At 41.7% G+C, this 19,258-nt stretch overlaps 3 protein-coding genes across 4 annotated transcripts; all 3 read left to right on the top strand.

Annotated features, from left to right (window-relative positions):
- Positions 1-536: 536 nt before the first annotated feature.
- Positions 537-863, top strand: RB195_006843 (uncharacterized protein; the record flags this gene model as incomplete). The annotated part of the gene is made up of 1 exon (XM_064180157.1): positions 537-863. The coding sequence occupies one exon, from the start codon at positions 537-539 to the stop codon at positions 861-863; it is 327 nt and encodes a 108-aa protein (XP_064037051.1).
- Positions 864-874: 11 nt separating this feature from the next.
- RB195_006842 (uncharacterized protein) lies at positions 875-1,576 on the top strand (the record flags this gene model as incomplete). Its single annotated transcript, XM_064180156.1, has 1 exon — positions 875-1,576. One exon carries the CDS (start codon positions 875-877, stop codon positions 1,574-1,576), a length of 702 nt encoding a protein of 233 aa, XP_064037050.1.
- A 4,843-nt stretch (positions 1,577-6,419) lies between these two features.
- Positions 6,420-18,628, top strand: RB195_006841 (uncharacterized protein; the record flags this gene model as incomplete). 2 transcript variants are annotated; one of them, XM_064180154.1, is made up of 13 exons in its annotated part: positions 6,420-6,434; positions 6,696-6,791; positions 6,877-6,944; positions 9,297-9,475; positions 9,867-10,060; positions 10,565-10,696; positions 10,799-10,872; positions 12,627-12,754; positions 14,111-14,180; positions 14,266-14,428; positions 14,489-14,610; positions 14,666-14,778; positions 18,005-18,159. In XM_064180154.1, 13 exons carry the CDS (start codon positions 6,420-6,422, stop codon positions 18,157-18,159), a joined length of 1,509 nt encoding a protein of 502 aa, XP_064037049.1. The 2 variants fall into 2 exon arrangements, with proteins under 2 accessions (XP_064037049.1, XP_064037048.1); XM_064180155.1 differs by lacking the exon at positions 6,420-6,434 and adding an exon at positions 18,549-18,628 and having other exon boundaries at positions 6,687-6,791; positions 18,005-18,151.
- Positions 18,629-19,258: the final 630 nt, after the last annotated feature.

Here is a 19,258-nt window from a genome sequence, read left to right as displayed (position 1 = left end):
TTGAACGATCATCTGAAGTTAGTAGCGTAAGTACAGGACGAAAGGGATAGGAGTTGTCCCATTGAGTTAGGACGAGCTGACGTTTTCTTGATTGGCAAGGAAGGAAAACACGAAAAATCCAAAAAAGTTGGTGCAGTGGTGAAAAGTTCAGGATACCATCCACACCACAACACACCCTTACATTCGTTTACATCTGATTCTAGAGATTTTCAAAATTCTTTTCAGAATTTTCAGATTTGGCTTGTTGTTTATCGTTGCGAAAACGGCGAATTCGGATTTTTTCTTCGAATTCGGAAGCGGAAAATTTCAGCTATGAAGAAATGGGTGTAGTGTAGCAGTAATATTAGGTTGGTGCAAAAGAAATGCAGGTTTTTTTGTTTTATTGGTTTCAACACTATTTTTTTTTGATAAACTAAGGCTTTTTTTTACGAGGTATTATACATTGTTGGAAAGCTTATTATATGAGTTTTCCAAATATGTGTGTGGAATTTAATTCAAGTCGCTTATTATAAAAATAATTTGGTTTTTATTTTCAGATGTCTAATCGCAATTTTCGTCAAATTTACTTTTACGAGTTCAAAGTGGGCCGGACTGCCGCTCAAACCGCTCGAAATATCAACGAAGAATGGAGCCAGGGAAGTATCAACGAATTCACGGTACAACGTTGGTTCCAAAAGTTTCGTGCCGGCAACACCAGCCTCGAAGTCGAACCACATGGCAGTCGAAGTGGCAGTCGTCCACCAATACTTAATAACGACTTATTGAAGGCGACAGTCGAAGCTGATCCACGCAAAACCACACGAGATATTGCCAAGGAGCTCAACTGTAGTGTGTCGTTCACACTACAGTTGTTCGCCATTTGAAACAAATTGGTATGACCAAGAAGCTTTACAAGTGGGTTCCACACGAATTGACCGAAAGTCAGAAAAATCGCCGTTTTGAGATATCGTCGGCCCATCTTTTGCGCAATGAAAACAATCCATTTCTCGAACGGATTGTGACTTGCGATGAGAAATGGATACTTTATGTTAACAGGCGACGATCTGCCCAGTGGCTGGACCAAAAAGAAGCTCAACGACATCACCCAAAGCCGAAAACTCACCAAAAGAAGATTATGGTTACGGTTTGGTGGTCTGCAGCGGGTAGGATCCACTATACCTGTCTGAACCCGGGTGAAACAATTACAGCAGAAAAGTACTGCCAGCAAATCGACGGCATGGACCAGAAACCGCGAAGTTTATGCCCGGCATTGATCCATTGGAAAGGGGCAATCCTACTTCATGAAAACGCTAGGCCTCACGTCTCATTGATCACACGGCAAAAGCTGCATGAGTTAAACTATGAAACTCTGGATCATCCACCATACTCGCCAGACCTTTCGCCTACTGACTTTCACTTTTTCAAGCACCTTGATAACTTCTTGCGGGAGAAACACTTCAGAAACCAAGACGATGCAGAAACTGCCTTCGATGAGTTCATCGCTTCCAGAACCCCAGACTTTTATGATATTGGCATTAAGAAGCTCGTTTCTCGTTGGCAAAAGTGCGTTAATCGTAATGGAGATTACTTTGATTAAATAAATTTTGTTAGATCTGAGTTATATTAATTTGGATTTTAGGTAGAAAAACCTGCATTTCTTTTGCACCAACCTAACAGGTTCCGTTTCCTGCACGATCGATCGGAGGTTGGAATCCGCCCTAGTGCTCCCCAAGCCTTTCATCCCACTGGGGTCGATGGATTGGTGCCAGACTTGTCTGGGAGGATAAAAACACTGACCTGACACATCGGCTGACCTTCGCAAGTCACTGTTAAGGCCAGTTACACGTTCGTGAATCTCAAACGATTCTGAATTGAAGTGAACGTGGGAGCGCATCCCAAGCGGATTGATTAACACCAGAAACTTTATCCTTTATTCTTCATGAAGAAACGGTTCTTCCTTCACTGAAACATCTCGTAGAGTCCTGTCGCTTAGATCGTCGATGAAACGCACTATGTAAAAATCTACTCAGCTGTGGTTTTCTTAACAAGTCTGCAAAATCCTTTGCCTATGGTCGTTGGCACAAGTAAGAATTCAGGAAACCTTTTTCAGTCAGTGAACTCCTTGCACCATGGTTAGGATAAAGCAATCTAAGACGCTCGATGCTCACATTTTGTTCCTGCACGCGAACTTTCTCAAGTGTAGCACGGAGCATGAAAAACGGCGGTGTTAAACAGATAAAGAAAGCTTTTGATCTCCTTTATTATGCATATTCTCGGGCACGGATATACTTTCTCAGGTGGATGCACATGGAACAAGCAGCTCTCCTCCACGTTCGTTCCTCCTGTTTCATGTCTGAAATTCTTGGGGAGTGGAGGTACCAGTGGAACGGAGATGATACCAACGTTCTCAAATGATATGAGTGTTACATGCAAAATTTCGTCCTCGCGTTATCCTAGTCACGTGTCTTGCTGCTTGCGAGCTCGAAGGTGCCTTTAAATACTGATGTATGATAAATCCTCAATTCATGTGGGTGAAAGTGTTGTTATAGGATGAGGTTCTGGACCTAACCTTACTGCACTACACATGATTTTTAGGTGCTGAGTCAGCTGGAACAAAGACTCAATAACCGTCGCTTGCCCAGCTGAATGCTGGAATCTTCTCACTCTTGAGGCTTTTTATACTATCGCAAAGCCTTGAAACAGTGTTTTGATTATCAATAGCACCGAGCAATCCTCGACACAGTTCTGAAAACTCGTATAACGAGCTCTTAGATGATCTACAGTGAATATTTGAGGCGACAATTATGCTCCGCTTCACCTTCAACAACCGGTCTTGCAAGTTTTCGATAGGTTGAAGTGCATCAAAATCACAAATGATTTTCTTCTCAGTGCAGCGACTGATTTTTTTTTTCCTTTTCACAACTGTTGTAACCTCCTTCTCATAATCTTTGAAATATGTTATCTTCTCATCTTCATAGAAAAAAGTGCTAACTTGGATGCAAGTTCTTCGTTGAATGTGCGGCTCCACAGCTGCGTATAAGTTCGAGAATATCCGAAAACATGCATACGTTGATTACTACCAAACTCGGCTCCCTCTGACAGTATTGAAGTTCTTCGAGGAGCTCTTCTCCCCACATGACTCAGATATTCTGAAATGCAGACTTTTGGTAGCGCTGATCGTTAAAAGCAACCTGTAAACACACCTTGGGTACTATAGGGTCAAAACACGATGCAGTTGCGCGGTGAAGCAAACGAATGAAATCGAGGTGGGACCGTTCGCGAACTGCAGCGAAGAATGGTGCTAACAACGGTTCTCACTGTACCCTAACCGCAACGCACCACCGTGCCACTTCGATCGTACCGCTTTCGTAACTGCACCGTTCTTTAGGTCATTTTACGCTCATCTTGAAGGTATAAGGGAACTCTTGTTCTCAGAAAACTGCTTCTGCTGTAAAGGACAAAGTAGATGCAAAAGAAAATTGAGTAAGATAAAAAGAGATGTCGGGTTCAGCAGATGCGGATCTCACGGATGTAAAAATCACTGAGCAAATTACATCACAACTCAGTTATGGCCAAATTCCCACAGTGGAGGAACATATATAAACTGGATTTAAACGCAACAAGGACTTTAACTAGCTTATCAGTGGAGACAGCTCTGCGACAAACAGCGAACGGCAGTGCAGGAGGAGAGATGTTCGTCCGGTAACACCTGACATCCTCCATCATCCAATAAGGGCCGATGCCACCGAACGCAATGCCACATTCACTGCTGACCTCTACTGAAGGTACCCGGGACCGTGCAAAAAAGAAATGGACGAGCTCTCCTTTCTCGACAACAACTATCTACATGGGGCAAATATCTAGAGCCTTTCCATTCGTCGAGAACTTCTCGATTATCTTCCAGAGAACTCTTCTAATGAACTCTTCTAATGAATAATATGGGAAAATTTCGGCCGCTGTTTTACTACATCTACTATTCGTTTACAGAATTGTTACCTTTTGCAGCAGAAAAAACAAGCATAAAATAGAAGAACGCATTTTCTTATTTTCTTATTTTGACTCGAACGAGATTTTGGACTAAATCATGTTTTAAAATAGAAAGACTGAACATTCCTTCTCCTGTCTATTACTGTCTGAGAGAAATCTAATTCTAAGTACCCTACGAATTTCCTTATTCGGATTCGTACAGCGAGTCCGACTACGCAGGATATGTCAAGAAAGATTTACTGGTCAGGATGACAGACTGGTTAATCGTTTGAAAAACTTCTAGATGAGCAACGTTCAAGAGGTTGCGAAAGATTTGAATAAAACTCATCCATCTTCTCTAGGCTTACTTTGCAAGAAATTTACGAGAACACTATGAGAACCGAGGTAGGTATTGATAGATAAGCAGTATACAAATACTGCAAACACATATCTAATCAATAAGCATAATGTTTGTTATAAGACCAACGTTTACCTTGCATCCGGCGCTTTTAATTACTTTGAAGGCATCACCCTACGAATCTGAGGTGGTTCGGATTTCAGGTGGAGTATTCGTATACAGGATCATATATTATGGAAAAAAGGTGATTCCGTCCATTTCTTCCTAATTGCCGTAAAAAACGGCCCGGAAGATACGGCTTCGGGCGTTCTGGCGCACTATTTTCTACAAGGAGTTCGACTGGAGCGCGTCAGCTTTGTGCGGCGCCGCATCTTCTGGGCCGTTTTTTACGGCAATTAGGAAGAAATGGATGGAATCACCCTCCTCTCCATAATCTACTATCCCTTATAAGAATACTCCACCTGAAATCTGCACCACCTCAGATTCATGGGGTGATGCCTTTAAAAATCATTTAGTTATTGATTGCAATCATTTAGTTACAAATACAAATGTATGAATTAGAGAATATTCCTTCACGTTTCGAGTATTGCCTTTAAAATTATCCATATTTCTACTTTTTGAGGGAACTAAGATGTTTTGACCAACTTCAAGCGGAACAATAATATCACGAATCATTGCTCAATATTAATGAGGGAAACGTTTCATTATGTGAGATCAATTAACATCTAAAAAAGGGAGAAATTGTAATAACATAATTCGCGTTTTTTAGTGTGAACTAGTAAAACAAGTATGCAGAATCAGTTCGTTCGTACCTCACCAACTCTTCCTGTTCTTCTTCACTAAATCCTCGATGTCTTTGTATTCCCTTCAATTCGCTCGCTTCCTCCTGCTCCTCTCGAAGGTCAGGTTGTTCATCATGTTCGTTTCCCGAATTAGATACAGCTACCCGGAGCACCAGGATTTATTCGCTCAGTTGAACGAGCATCGAAAACCTATCCGTTGTTTATGAACATCGTCTTGCTCAGGTTTCCTTTTTTTAGTTGCCCATTTCGGAAAAAAAGTAGCGGCTCTTCTCTCACAACCTCTTTGATTTCAGTTGATTCCGTCCATTTCTACTGTTCCCAATGGCAAGGTCTGCGCTAGCTTCAATTGGGCTGCGGAGACCCACCACGGCTTAAAGGCATCACCCCACGAATCTGAGGTGGTGCAGATTTCAGGTGGAGCATTCGTATACGGGATGGGAGACTACGGAGAGGAATGTGATTCCATCCATTTCTTCCTAATTGCCGTAAAAAACGGCCCGGAAGATGTGGCGCGTGCACAATGCTGACGCGCTCCAGTCGAACTCCTTGTAGAAAATAGTGCGCCAGAACGCCCGAGGCCGTATCTTCCAGGCCGTTTTTTTACGACAATTAGGAAGAAATGGACGGAATCACTCTTCTTCCCATAATCTTCTACGCCGTATACGAATACTCCACCTGAAATCCGTACCACCTCAGATTCGTGGGGTGATACCTTTAAATCCATCATGGATATTATCCAATAGTGAGCAACGAAGAAGTAAAAAGAAGAGGAGCAGTAGAAAAAACAAAATTTTTTTATATTGATGACTGCTGTGAGGCCTACTAATGGAACTTTTGAAAGGAATTCTTCTTCGGTTTCACCGGTACTCGTTTTCACCATTCCACGAAATGTGAGGCGCGTGTCAAGTGAATATCAAAAAGGAATATTTGGGATTTAAAAGATAACGAAATTTTCAAAACACGTGACAAATTTGATAATGATGGCAGTTTTCTTTCACGTGCACATTTGTTAGACGAAGGCGTTAGAGTTCTTCTTCACTCACATGATCCTTGCCGCTGATCCGCCTGAATGTGACGCGGAACAACGAAAAACTTGTTCCTATATAGGGCTGCCCGATGAAAAATGGCTGGCTTAATCCATGCTGCCTGCGTGGGTGCCTCTACTCTTCCTGGTCTCATCTGTGATTTCGGAACAAGGTTCATTCACGGTAATATGACGTTATAGTCTATTTTTCTCCCTCTTATTACTATTTTTATCTCAAAACCTTGCTATGTCGTAGGGTAAACTTAGGCAAGTAGTCTCCGTAATTTAAATGGAAAATCGTACGGTAGGTATATTAAAGGCGTTCCTCTGGATTCATAAGAGTCAATTTAACATGTGCTTTTCCCTCGAACATCTATAGGTTTTTTTGTACAGGTTCGTACACTTCTCATCGGTTTTTTTTTTGCTTTTTTCTTCTGTTTTTTTTTGCTGAAGTAAAATCATTAAATCATTCATATCTTTTTAAAATTGCGAATCAAACTGAATTTAGATTTTTCTGGAAGATTTTGCAAGTTTAGTGGTGAATTGTAAAGCAGATATGTTTCAGTTGAATGATCTTATTCAACCATTTGCATACCAACGGCTTTTTGACACCCTTTCTGCATCTGTTGCCAGCGAATATGAAGGCAAAACGATTGCATTTGTGAGTTCCTACCCTATTACTACTTCGTTTCCATTATACAATAATTCCATACCAGTTTAAGACGTGAAAATTACAACTTGTTCAGGATGAATCGAAGATCATCCAGTATGACGCACCAACCTTCTCCATAAAAAAGCTCAACGAAAAGTACAAGTAAGCAATTCTACCGATTCCCTTCGCTGCTTTCTCACTGTAGAATCCGTTAATTTCTTGGAAACTATCCTGACGGTGCTGTTATAATACAACCGAATCGGGATAGGAATTGCATTATCTTCTGCTTAGCAAGTGTAAGTCAGTGGTAGGAGGAAATGAATTGGTAGGGGCGGTCGATGCTTCGATACCGCCCCTAGCCAAGTGAGCCTTTTTCCCTTCTTTTCGATAAAGTTACTACTGTTCTCTTTGGGTAGGTATGAAGCACTGACTTAAAGGCATCACCCCACGAATCTGAGATGGTGCAGATTTCAGGTGGAGTATTCGTATACAGGATGGGAGACTACGGAGAGGGGGGTGATTCCGTCCATTTCTTCCTAATTGCCGTAAAAAACGGCCCGGAAGATACGGCTTCATTCGTTTTGGCGCACCATTTTGTACAAGAGGTTCGATTGGAGCGCGCCAGTCTTGTGCGGCGCCGCATCTTCCGGGCCGTTTTTTACGGCAATTAGGAAGAAATGGACGGAATCACCTCTCTCTCCGTAGTCTCCCATCCCGTATACGAATACTCCACCTGAAATCTACACCACCTCAGATTCGTGGGACGATGCCTTTAATACAGTGATGTTCCCACAAATCATTGTATAGGCACCTACGCATTCATGGACCACGCAATCCTAAATTGAGATCGAACGTCATTGCGCATCCGAAAGAGATCGATTGATCGAAGCTGAGCACATTTTACTATTCTGCTTCTTTTCGCGACACGACTTGCCTGACATAAGTCAAAAGCGTGGAAATTTTCCTTATGAGCCAAGGCGAGCGACTGTGAGTAAAACTTCAATCGCAGGGAAGGTACCAAATGGCAAAGTAAAAGTTTAGATTTTAATCGAACAAATGTTGGACATTATTAAAATCAAGCTTCTGCTGAAAGATTTCCAGACATGCGGTGGAAACGCTCCATGTAAACGACAGAAACACATTTTGAGGCATTTTTAAAATCTCTAGATGAAAATCTTGGTATGTCTGTGAATGGAACTTAAGTTAGCTTATAAAATCTAACTTAGTCTGATTTCATTTTGTTATATATATATATATATATATATATATATAATATTATATAGATGGGACCATCGCAGACTGCAGCGATGAGTGTTGTTAGCAAGGGTCCCACCTCGATCGTAAACGCTATCCTCCACCGCAGCGCTCCTTCGCCTAATTTGGTTTGATTTTCATATTATCGGACCGGTATCTCGACACTGGCCCAGTTCTCAAATATCCTTTACACTCCAAAATCATGATGAGCGAAATGAAAAAAAGAAGGAAAAGTGACTGGCGTTCCAGTTTCGAAGAATGGTCTGGCTTTGAAGACTAGACTTTTTTTTGCTAGGTGACGCCATCTAGACGGTTTACATCGGTATTACAAATCTTTATTTCAACTTGAAAGCCATTTTTCGGATCCTCGATAACCATGAGGTCGTATGTGAACGAGTCTTCTGGATTAAAAACAAATGGCCTCCACGAATTTAGCCAAGTGGTCTTAGAGCGAGTAACTTTAACACATGTAAGCCTTTGTATGCCAGACTGTAGTAGCGTCAAAACGACATGAAACACGTACGCAGTTGCGTACGCAGCTTCTCTCGAGGCGGTGCGGTGGACCGTAGCGGTTAGGAGCGTGCTGGTACCCTTGCCGGCACCAACCATCGCTGCAGTTTGCGATAGTCCCACCTCGGTCCCAACTGCTGCCTCCACGTACACGACCGCGTACGCAAATGCGCCGTGCTTCATGTTATTCTGACCCGACTACATGCAATTTGTGCCCTTTTTCTCGATACTGGTAATTGTGGGGTAAAGAAGCTGTGGCGGAGTTGATCAGCCAATAAAATGCTCTGCAGAAGCGGCGGTGCCTTCGAGGCTGAGAGAGATTGTGCATTTCTTGCACCTTTTTTTTAAGCAATTTAAAATGCACCGCCCTGCGCGCGATGCCGTGTCAGCAAGCTGTCGGAAGATAAACAATAAGGTTTCTTCAACAACTTATTCAAGTAAAACCTTTGGATCGGCTGCTGAGGGAACCGGCACATATACAATGATGGCGATCTAACATGCCTCGTAGGAAAAAGCGATCAGTGAGGTTGTTTCCCGGCCGTTTTCCAGGACGATTAGAGGGATTGAGCGTGATCATGCAGACACTAGTAATACACACCGCAACTTATCTTTTCTTGGGGAGATTCCAGCATCAATTTTGCGGTATGCCACCTACAAAATGGTGTGTATATAGCGATTGCCATAGGGGAATTGGACTTTCCTGTGTTTATATAAGCAGAAGTAGCGCAAAAATTACTCACCGATTTTCAGTTCAGTTCTCTATGAATCAGACATGGTACTTCATCCGGATCGTTTGATGGAAATAGTGGAAAGCTCAGTCGATGACGAAGACAAGAGAAGAATAGTTAAACGCAAGGCGTTCGTGGACTACATGTATCCAAAAACTATTTGGACGAATGGAGTACCATACTCCATTCATCCCTCAATTGGTGGGTTTTTCTCCACAGCTATGCTCATTCACCTTCCTAGGAAATCTAAACGTGATGGCAACAGAATGTCGCAAAAATAAAAAAATAAATAAATAAATCGCAGGCGCAATGTTGCTGGTTAGGAAGTCCTAGAATCTAAAATCCAATCCTGATTGCGAGGAATCAGCAAACAAGAAAACGAAAGAAAGCTTGAAATTTTAGGGAGGCCACAAAGCATCGTTGTTGTGATTCTTTTCAGGAAGAGTGCACCACATCAAACTGAATAATCAACGATAACATCAACAAAAATTAATCTTTCTTCTTACTGGAAACTGACATTGTCTGCATTCGTATCCACTTTTTTTAACTCGAATAATTCTTTTTCAACTTATCAATGAGTTTCTTTTTTAAGTTGGACGCGCTCTTGAAAATGTTGTCCGTGCAATCGCTTTTTGGCAAGCGGAGACATGTATTAACTTCCGTCCCAGAACTACAGAAAGGCAGTTTGTGGAGTTCATTGGTAACGACCAAGGATGCTGGAGTACCGTTGGAAAGGACGATGCGCTCGGACGACAAGTTGTCAGCATTGGAAGGGGATGCGAGCATGTGAGTGAAGCAATGTGGGCGAAATATTTAATGTCAGCGTATCGTGAGATTGACGAGATAAGAAAATCCCAGGAAAAACGTAGAGTTTGGAGTGTAGATTATGGAAACGAGCGTGGCTCCGCTCATCTTCTCCTAATCCCCGTAAAAATGGTGTGGAAGACACTGTTCTTTCCTACGAAATCATTTGCAGCGCATCGCTTTTATGAGCGAGCGGTCGAACGTTAACGGGTTCTCGTCATCAGCATACTCAAGTAAAATAGAACCTGAATAGGTTCGTGAGTGGATCGGAATATGTACAACGGCGGCGCGTTCTAAAGGACTTCGTAGCAAGTAAAACGGTTCCCACGACGTCTTTAGGATAAATAAGGGGCTTTGAGCGAGACCATGCCTATCTACTCAATCTATAACTGTACGTTTTATCTGCGGTTTCTGTAACACGCCAATTTCGTGATACGCTAGCTTCAGGAAATACTGCTCGTTTTAAAGTGAAACTCTGTATTGTAGTTTGGGGTCACATCGCACGAGCTGGCGCATTCTCTGGGAGTCTTCCATGAGCAGTCAAGGTACGACCGAGATGTTGCAGTCCAACTAAACAGAAATGTCGTCGATCCAACACTTCTTTTCAACTTCGCAAAGGTGAATCAGTTCAAGGGCATCATTATGTTTGCTGAACCCAGTTATTAGTTAGTAAACAGATGGAAATCGTTCCATCATTCAAATCGTACCTGATTATTACAGATCAGTCCAAGAGAACTTAACACATACCGTCTTCCATACGACGTCGGAAGTGTGATGCACTACACACCAACAGAGTAAGTGTATATCGTTGCAAAGAACTTCTTTCTATAGAAAAATCTACTCACACCTTGCTATGTTTATAAATCGAAAACAATTAGAGGGAGGAGACAAAGAGATAATTACAGAATGTCTCCAGCGCTCACGGAGTGTTAAAAACCTAACCTGGTCCATCCAAAAAAAAAATGTAGGAAATTCGAAAAAACTTGTGTTCTTCTTTCGATTCAAAAATATTGAACAACAGACTCCAATCTGCATGCGCAACTCTTTTGTTGAACAACAGCAACAAAAAATGTGTTTCAATTGAAACGAAAGGGAAAACATCTATGGCAGTTCTGAGAAGTTCTTCAGATATTTTCGTCAGCAGTCATTTTTTTTCAATAAAGAGTAAACACTTATCTAGATTCAATGATGTGTCCACATTGAAAATCCGGAAAAAAAACCGAGGCACTGAAAAATTCGATCAAGTTGGAACTGGCAACTCTGTGAGGACAGAACAAGTGTTCTGCATAAAATACCTTCCGTTTTTTCTCGTTCTCTTCTTTCTTTCTGACTTACGGACACGGCTTCTTATTTTTGTTTATAACCCTTGTCAGGGGACGAGACAATTGTGTTTGACTGACCATGGCGAATACTTTTAAAAACACGCAAATACGTTGAAGTATCACAAACATGCACCCTCTTAAAGTTCTGCCGTCGCAGTGAGTATTACTTTTTCAAAAAAAAAAAAAGAAAATTCCGCTCTCTTACTAATTGGTGAACAAACCTGCGACTTTTGCTGCTTAGTCGGAAGGAATGGAGCAATTGATTACTACTGACCAGCCTTCCAACTCTCAAACAATTCGCAAAAAATTCGACGAGCTTCCCTGTTTATCGTTGCTCGAATCTAGACTCACTTTGACGCTTTTGTAAAGCTACAAAATCTTCACGTAGTAGTTCGAATGTTCTTTTGTCTTGAAACCTCGGCATATTCTGTCTGTGTTTTGTGATAGTGTGCCTGCGAGGTTTTTAGATGGAACCTTTATTTGCCTGACGTTTCCGCTTTTTCGCCGTCTTCAGAGGACTAGATAGAGGATGACTGGAGCAATGCTGCGTTAAAAAATCAATTAAATTATAGAAAAATCTACTCACATCTTGCTATCTCTATGACCTATAACCGCCTGATATTCTGTGTGTAAATCAAATCACCTATATCGCAGCTGGTGATCTACACGCAGTAATACTCATTCGCTGGTACACTGAGTGACAAGTGCGTGCAACCAGCCGCGCCACATCCGGTGGAGCAACACGTAAGGCCATTTTCAATGTAAATGGGTTTCTGTTTTCATTACCCTGAACGATTATCGAAACATTGACCCAGGGTGGTGTGGCACTTGACGGGATAAACGTAGCATTGTTCCATTCATCCTCTATTTAGGCCTCTGAAGACGGCGAAAAAGCCGAAACGTCAGGCAAATAAAAGTTCCATCTAAAACCTCGCAGGCACACTATAACAAAACACAGCTGCAAAATCTTTTAAGCCAGATGTTCAATACATCTTAGAATCTTTACTCGGCCATTCGTAAACCCATCTAGGAATTTTTTGACAAACAGAGATCGAGTATAACACTTTCGGCTGACGATTGAATGGCTTCACGAAATGAATTACATTACCATTATCAGAAAAAAAAGGAACTCTATCTCTACCGTCGGAGGTGAACGAGTTAAAGTAACGAACAAACGCTGAATTTAATCTGATTTGAATTTTTCATTGTTTTCTCTTTCACTTCAGGTTTTCATCCTACAAATCCATACCTGCTCTCACAACAGTTGATCCGAACCTCCAACAAACTATGGGGCAAATGGAAGGACCGTCTTTTCTTGACGTTTATATATTGAATCTCCATTATAATTGCCAAGGTACTCTTTCTGGGGATTTTATGAACGACATAGTGGTTAGTCATCAAATTCGTTTTAATGGTCGAAAATATCATAAGCAGTAAAACACAGACAGAAACTTATGCGATTTATTTCGTCTCCGGTGTTCGCACGCATTAAGCTTTGTAATCTTGTATAGGGCGGGTGTGGTGTGGCGGTCAGAGGTTCCGCTTCCTGCACGATCGATCGAAGGTTCGAATCCAGCCTAGCACTCACCAAGCCTTTCATCCCTTCAGGGTCGATAAATTGGTACGAGATCTGTCTGAGAGGATAAAAACACTGACTTGACACATCGGCTAGCCCTGCATTGTATTGGCATTGTATGGGCCAGTTACACGTTCGTAAACCTCAAACGATTCTGAATTGAAGAGGACGTGGGGGCACATCCCAAACGGATTGATTAACGCCAGAAACTCTGTGTTTTATCTTCTAATCATCTACTTACTAGAGCTTTTAGTGGACCGTTATGGTAAGTGATGTGTGCCGGAAGGAGACGGAAAAAAGAGAAAAGATGAGTCAATTAAAGGAGCTATGTTATAAGACCAGGTTGTGGTGTAAATTTCCTCCATCTTGTAGCGCCAAATCCTTTCAAATAAATGAGAGCAGCAATATTGCCACGAGCCACTCTCTTTTGTGAATACCATCTGAGTTTCGATCACATGAGTTGAGTGTTAAACTTGCAGTAAAGCGCAAACACTTGGGAAATTCTGTAATTGCATCATTATGCAGAGCTACAGAGTCGACAATGACCGACAGGCCTAGAAACCTTGGTACGGAGGCGTCCATGTTGACGGAGTTGTGCTAACAATCGACTTATTTCTCACTTGGCTTCATCTCAGATTGAAAACGCCGCTCGATCTTGTCACTTTTGAATTCCGGCCCTATGGTACCTCTTTTCCAGAGTCACAGTCGGACCATACTGTCTTCTCTTCGATTTCTGTTCTTTGTGTGAGCTCATAAAATTGCTACACAACCGAGCCGCAAAAATAAGATTCTAAGAATAGCTGAAATGTGAAGGGGGTAGCAATATAAAAAATATTTTAACAAAATTACATCAATCTGAAAGCCCTGTCTTACTAGACGCCGCTACCTGCCATCCACTCTCCATGTCCAAAGTATGTGACTAACGGGGGAGAAAACTGCAGTCAGAATTATATGGGAGAATCCCGCACAATTCTGACTACACTTCTTCCCTAAGTTTCTAACACTGTCCCATCTATAAGTTGCACGAAGGAAATACATTTTCTTAATGATAACACGTTACACGTCCTTCAACACCGAGATAGAGATATCCATAAGAGCACGTGGATTTGCAAATGTAGAAATTCTCCAGTTAAGCTCGCTGTCCACGTCAGTTGCCGTGTCGTAATGGAGGCTTCACCGACAGCAGGAACTGCAACCGATGCAAGTTGGTTTCTTCTCATAGCTTCCTCTCATACCTTTTCAAAGTTTACATAATGAAACTATATTAAACTTGACCTATCCAAAAACAGATGTCCAACGGGTTTTGGTGGTGTTTTCTGTGACACGGTTCCTCCGTCGTTTTCGAAAGGTTGTGGCGGCGAACTGATCGCGTATGAGGCTGTCCGAAGGTTTGATATCACCATCAAACAGATTGGACAGAAACGAACAAAGCAGTGCTTCTACCATTTAAAGGTAGTGTTTGCTCATTTCATACATTTCTAGCAAGTTTTTCTCTGAAAAAGCAACATAAAGGCACCGAAAGGCAAACGGCTCTTGGTGAACATTGTCCGCGTACAGGCCAGATGTGTGGAAGGATGTTGGGAAGATGGTGTCGAGTTCAAAATGACCAGTGATCCACGCCCAGTCGGCTATAGGTAACAGGTTATGAAATCTTCAAAAGAAATCGCTGTCCAACCGTAAAAATTGTAGATTCTGTTGCCAGCTACAGTATCAGAAACGGATTTTGTCCAGGACTAACGTGGTGGCATTTATAGTGACATCACGCAACGTTGGCATCATACTCACGTTTGAATATACTTTCGGTAAGAATTCTATGCGTAAGAGGCCAATAAACGTGATGTTTCATCCAATTAATTGAAAGAACCACTCTCATTTTGTGTAATGAGGATTGTTGTCTTGCTACGGATATAACGCTAAACCCAAAAAGTGCAGCGAAACCATATAGTATAGTAAACTATGCTAAAAAGTATGCCTTTAAAATATTCAGCGATATTCTCAAAACAAAATGAAATACCTTCACCAGGATAAGTAGACAGCAACAATTCATAACAGTCAGTCAAAATATTCTACCTTCAATGATTGCATCCTTTAGCTACTATAATTTGGTGACTGATGTGATTGATTGATCACATTGACGATGCGATTTGGTGCACTATAGGAACAAAAAACGTCCGGACGAGTCGAAGCGAAAGTAGTTTTTTTTCGATGATCCCACAAAGAATCTCTTCAAGAAAAGACAAGAAAAGTCCGCGAGTCAGATCAAAATGAAAAAGTGGTTCACTTGATTAAAACAAGCTAAAATATACACTGCTGCAAGTTCTAGAAAATTTCACTTCATCTTAGCAGAGTGCACATCATCTTCTCCCTTTAAGAGTGCTATTGCTGCTACAGCATTGGATATTAGTGTTGTTGTGAATCGCGCTAGTTCTACAATTTATGTTACCACATTTGCATCAATTTTATTACGTTGGTGCGAAAATAGCTTTTTGGCCTTCTACTTCGATTCAAGGTTTGGGACAACTAGAGACTCTCGGCGTCAAATTGCGATGCACAGCAGAGGTAGGATCTCACAAGTTGAGAAGGAGCTTGACATCTCCGACATTCCAACTTTTCGGAATCGAAAACCTAGCTAAGAGTAAACCATTGCCAAAACTCACCACTCTCTTAACAAAACGTCGCAGGGTAACTCGTTGATCCGTGTGGGTTGGGCTACGACCTGTGGTGAAAGCTAAGCTTAGGCTGCTTAGTTTGGGAAAAAGTCTTCTTGCCACTCGAGCACACACATTGTATCAGTACCCTGAACACTGGTCGCCGCCGTGTTCATACGTCGGACGGTATGGGGACCGGTGAGAGGGGATCAAATCTCAGGCTGCGAAAGACGTCTTTGATTCTGGATTAAATTAAATTATTAATTACTAATTATTATGGATTGAAACGTGCCATGGAGACTGCCTCAGACTCTGTTCCTACAACGCGAGAACAGTGTCCAATGACGTTGACCTACATGCCCTTCTCGGAGCAGCAGATCGTATCGAATTCCCCGTGAGCACAAGGAGCCACGTAAGACACAGGGAGCCGGTGCACTCGTCATTCGTGGAAAGAAGGTTCCGTCGTGAAATGTAGGCGGTGTTGGTTTTGTTGTGCACCCATCTGTCATCCAACCTGTCGATTCTCACGAGATCTTGTCACCTCATCTGGCCTTTCGACAAAGAAAGAACTGATTTGAGAGTAGTGTACTCATGACAACCTAAACAGTTGAATGATGGTAGAAACTTACTGGAAAATCCGGTTGTTGTTGCAAAGGTATCTAATGTTCTAATGGCTAACATTCGGTGTTTCACGTGGATTTTTACAGGACATATGTAGTGCATGATATTTTATTTTCTGCGCTATCAATATAACTGTGAGACACGCATTTATCCCATTAAATGCGAAATGTTATCTTAAAGGCAGCATACCACGAATCTAACGTGATGAGGGAATCCAAAGGAAGCGCTGAAGATAGGGTTGTAGTTTACGGAATTCCGTGTCGGGTTCCGCTCATCTCTCCCCGATCATCGTAAGAAAAGGCTTGGAAACCACCTTAGTTATTGCGATAAACGTTAGAACGCTCCTTTACGTTCACGTTCCGGTCCCCTTAGCATCCTATTCATTGGCTTCACTTGAATGGGCTGGTGAGAAAACGTCATTGGTCTTCGACCGCACGGACTTGGACGCGACGTGTGCACAAGGGTGGCGCATTACAACTGAAATCTTCGTAAACATCATCGTCTTCCACGCCATTTCTTACGATGATCAGGGAGAGATGAGCGGAACCACCCCTGATCCAGCAATCTACAACCGTAACTCCATATTCTACCCGGATTCCTTCACCACGTCAGATTCGTGTTATGCAACCTTTAAGCTTGTTGACCAAACGTTTTCCTGAGGATATCAAGTCATGCCGTGAGTGCTGTTGAACATAAGACAACTCAAAAACAGTGCTAGTCATTTTAAGAAATGCGCTAGTTATATTCATCAAAGACAAGCATCGATTTCTGCACTAAAAACAGTAATTCTTATTACATTTTTGTATGAAATATGAGACTATAGGCATTATACACGGTTCTGTCGACCTCAAATACATGCTTACTCGCTCGTATCAGTGATAACCGCAAAAAAAGAAAACATTGCAACAAAATATCTACAGGCAATAACCCTGCATACCTTGCCAAACTCAAGAAAATGAATTTTAAAAAACGCGACCAGCGTCTTTCTCGTTTTCTTGAATCGATGTTTATGAGAGTGAGTTAGTTTTGTCTCTCTCTAAAATCATGAAATTGGCGATGTTGGGATCTCTTCGGGAAAAGATAGGATTATCGGTGAATATTATGGGAACGAACAAGCTCAGTCCCCCTACTCATCCTAAAAAAAACCGGTTTGGAAAACGGCTTTCGTTACTATTTTTCCTACGAGCCACATTATAACGCGCCATCCCCGTACACCCACCAGTGCCCTCAGCAGCGTATTCATTGATTTCATTCAAATAGCCTCTGAGAAGACCTCTTTGATTGTTGCCCGCTCGCGGATAGCAGTAAAGCCACTATAGCCTCGTTTAGAATTTTTCATATTTATTGAATATTCGCCACGATCTCGGAGTTATCCGAGAGAACACCTCAGCTTTCGCAAAAATATACTTCGTTTTTTTGAGTTGTGGAACTTGACTCGACGGTTGCCGAGTGGTCGGCCCAAAAACTGCTTTCTTTGATTCAATTTTTAGCGGTGATCTCTCTTTTGTGTGTTTCATATGATGGCATGACATGGTGAAATTTCAGATGATAATCTTGATAACGGCTCCAAATAGACTCGTACACATATCTTCAGAACTTTCACTAGGTTCCAGGACCGATCAATATCCAACGCAATTGATGTCGCGAACTTCCGAATCCATATTTTCTCACATCATTTATCACAACTATGATACTGTGTACACCGTTAACCTAACCTAAAAGTTTCATATTCATAATTGTTAACATGTGAATGTTTTAGTAGATGCAAACTCCCATCATGACTTCCACGAAGAGGAACCTGAAACAACCCCGGTGCCTGTTGAAGTAATGGAGACCACAGAGATGCAGATGGACGGTGTGAACACAACAGTTGCTGAAGTAACGGAAACAACTCCGAACGATTTTAGTTTGTAGTGCATTTTTGAGTTTGTTGAAACTGTACCTACCCTCATTACAGATATCAGCACTGAAATCACTGTGCAACTTCGTAGGATAAAATGCAGTTGGGGGCAGGGGACTTTCAACATTGCTATAGTCGAATTTTACTTTAGAGCACAAAACCATTCCTAGAACACAAAGATGGTTCTTAACTGTCAAGTACAGATTCCCGAGGAGCCATCTCTCAGACCACCTTTGGTTTCGCTTAACTACACGATATGACTTAGCTAGTCACTTCCAGCAAGTCTGTTTGGAAAGTTTGATGAAGTCAAAGCATTATTAGTTCCAGCTCTATCTTCCTTTTTTCTCTTAGTAACCTTAGGCTGCATGTCATAGATACTCTAAGACTAATGCTCAGGCTTTAGGGCCCTTACCGAATCAGCTATTCACTTCCAGCGATGATCTGCATATTGACGAACTATCCCCAAAGCCATTCATCAGTTGAGAACGTCTTCTAATAACGTTTTTTTCGCGCTCTAAAGTGCAGTTCCATTAGAACAATGTGAGAGCCCTCAACACTATTTTACCCACTTCGTAATTTATATCAATATTTTAACGAAAGTCGATATTTTAATATACATAATAATATACAATCATACAAATGTATAAAACTCAACGAAATAAACATCGGAGATAAAGCATTCTCGTTGGCGTATTTGTTCAATCGCATCACTATTTCAGTGGTATCAAAACGTCCAAGAGAGTAAGCTACTGTTCCCATGGGTAGGGTCTGCGGAGCCCCACCACGCCTCAACCGCTTGCACAATTGTAGTCTCAAAAGCAGAGTAGGATTTCGTTATAATAAAGTTTTCATCACAAATCTCTCATCTGAAACATACGTCCAACAAAGTATAGTCAATTGAAATCGAGGATGCAATACACAATAGCCCGTCAAACAGTACAAAGCGATATCTCTCTTGTTCGAGAATGGATTGTTGTTGGATAGTGACTTTTAGCCTGCTAAAGACAATGAGAGCCACTCTGAATGCTCCATGAAGAATAAAATGTGCCCCTCTTCAGAAGTACAGATTAGTTTATTACTTGGAGCAACTGAATTAGATACTTAGCTACTTGA

Source organism: Necator americanus, chromosome I (assembly GCF_031761385.1).
Source record: "Necator americanus strain Aroian chromosome I, whole genome shotgun sequence".
In the NCBI taxonomy this organism is placed as follows: Eukaryota; Metazoa; Nematoda; class Chromadorea; order Rhabditida; family Ancylostomatidae; genus Necator; species Necator americanus.
The sequence above is the reverse complement of the archived record's forward strand: the minus strand, read 5'-3'. Positions and strand labels throughout refer to the sequence as shown.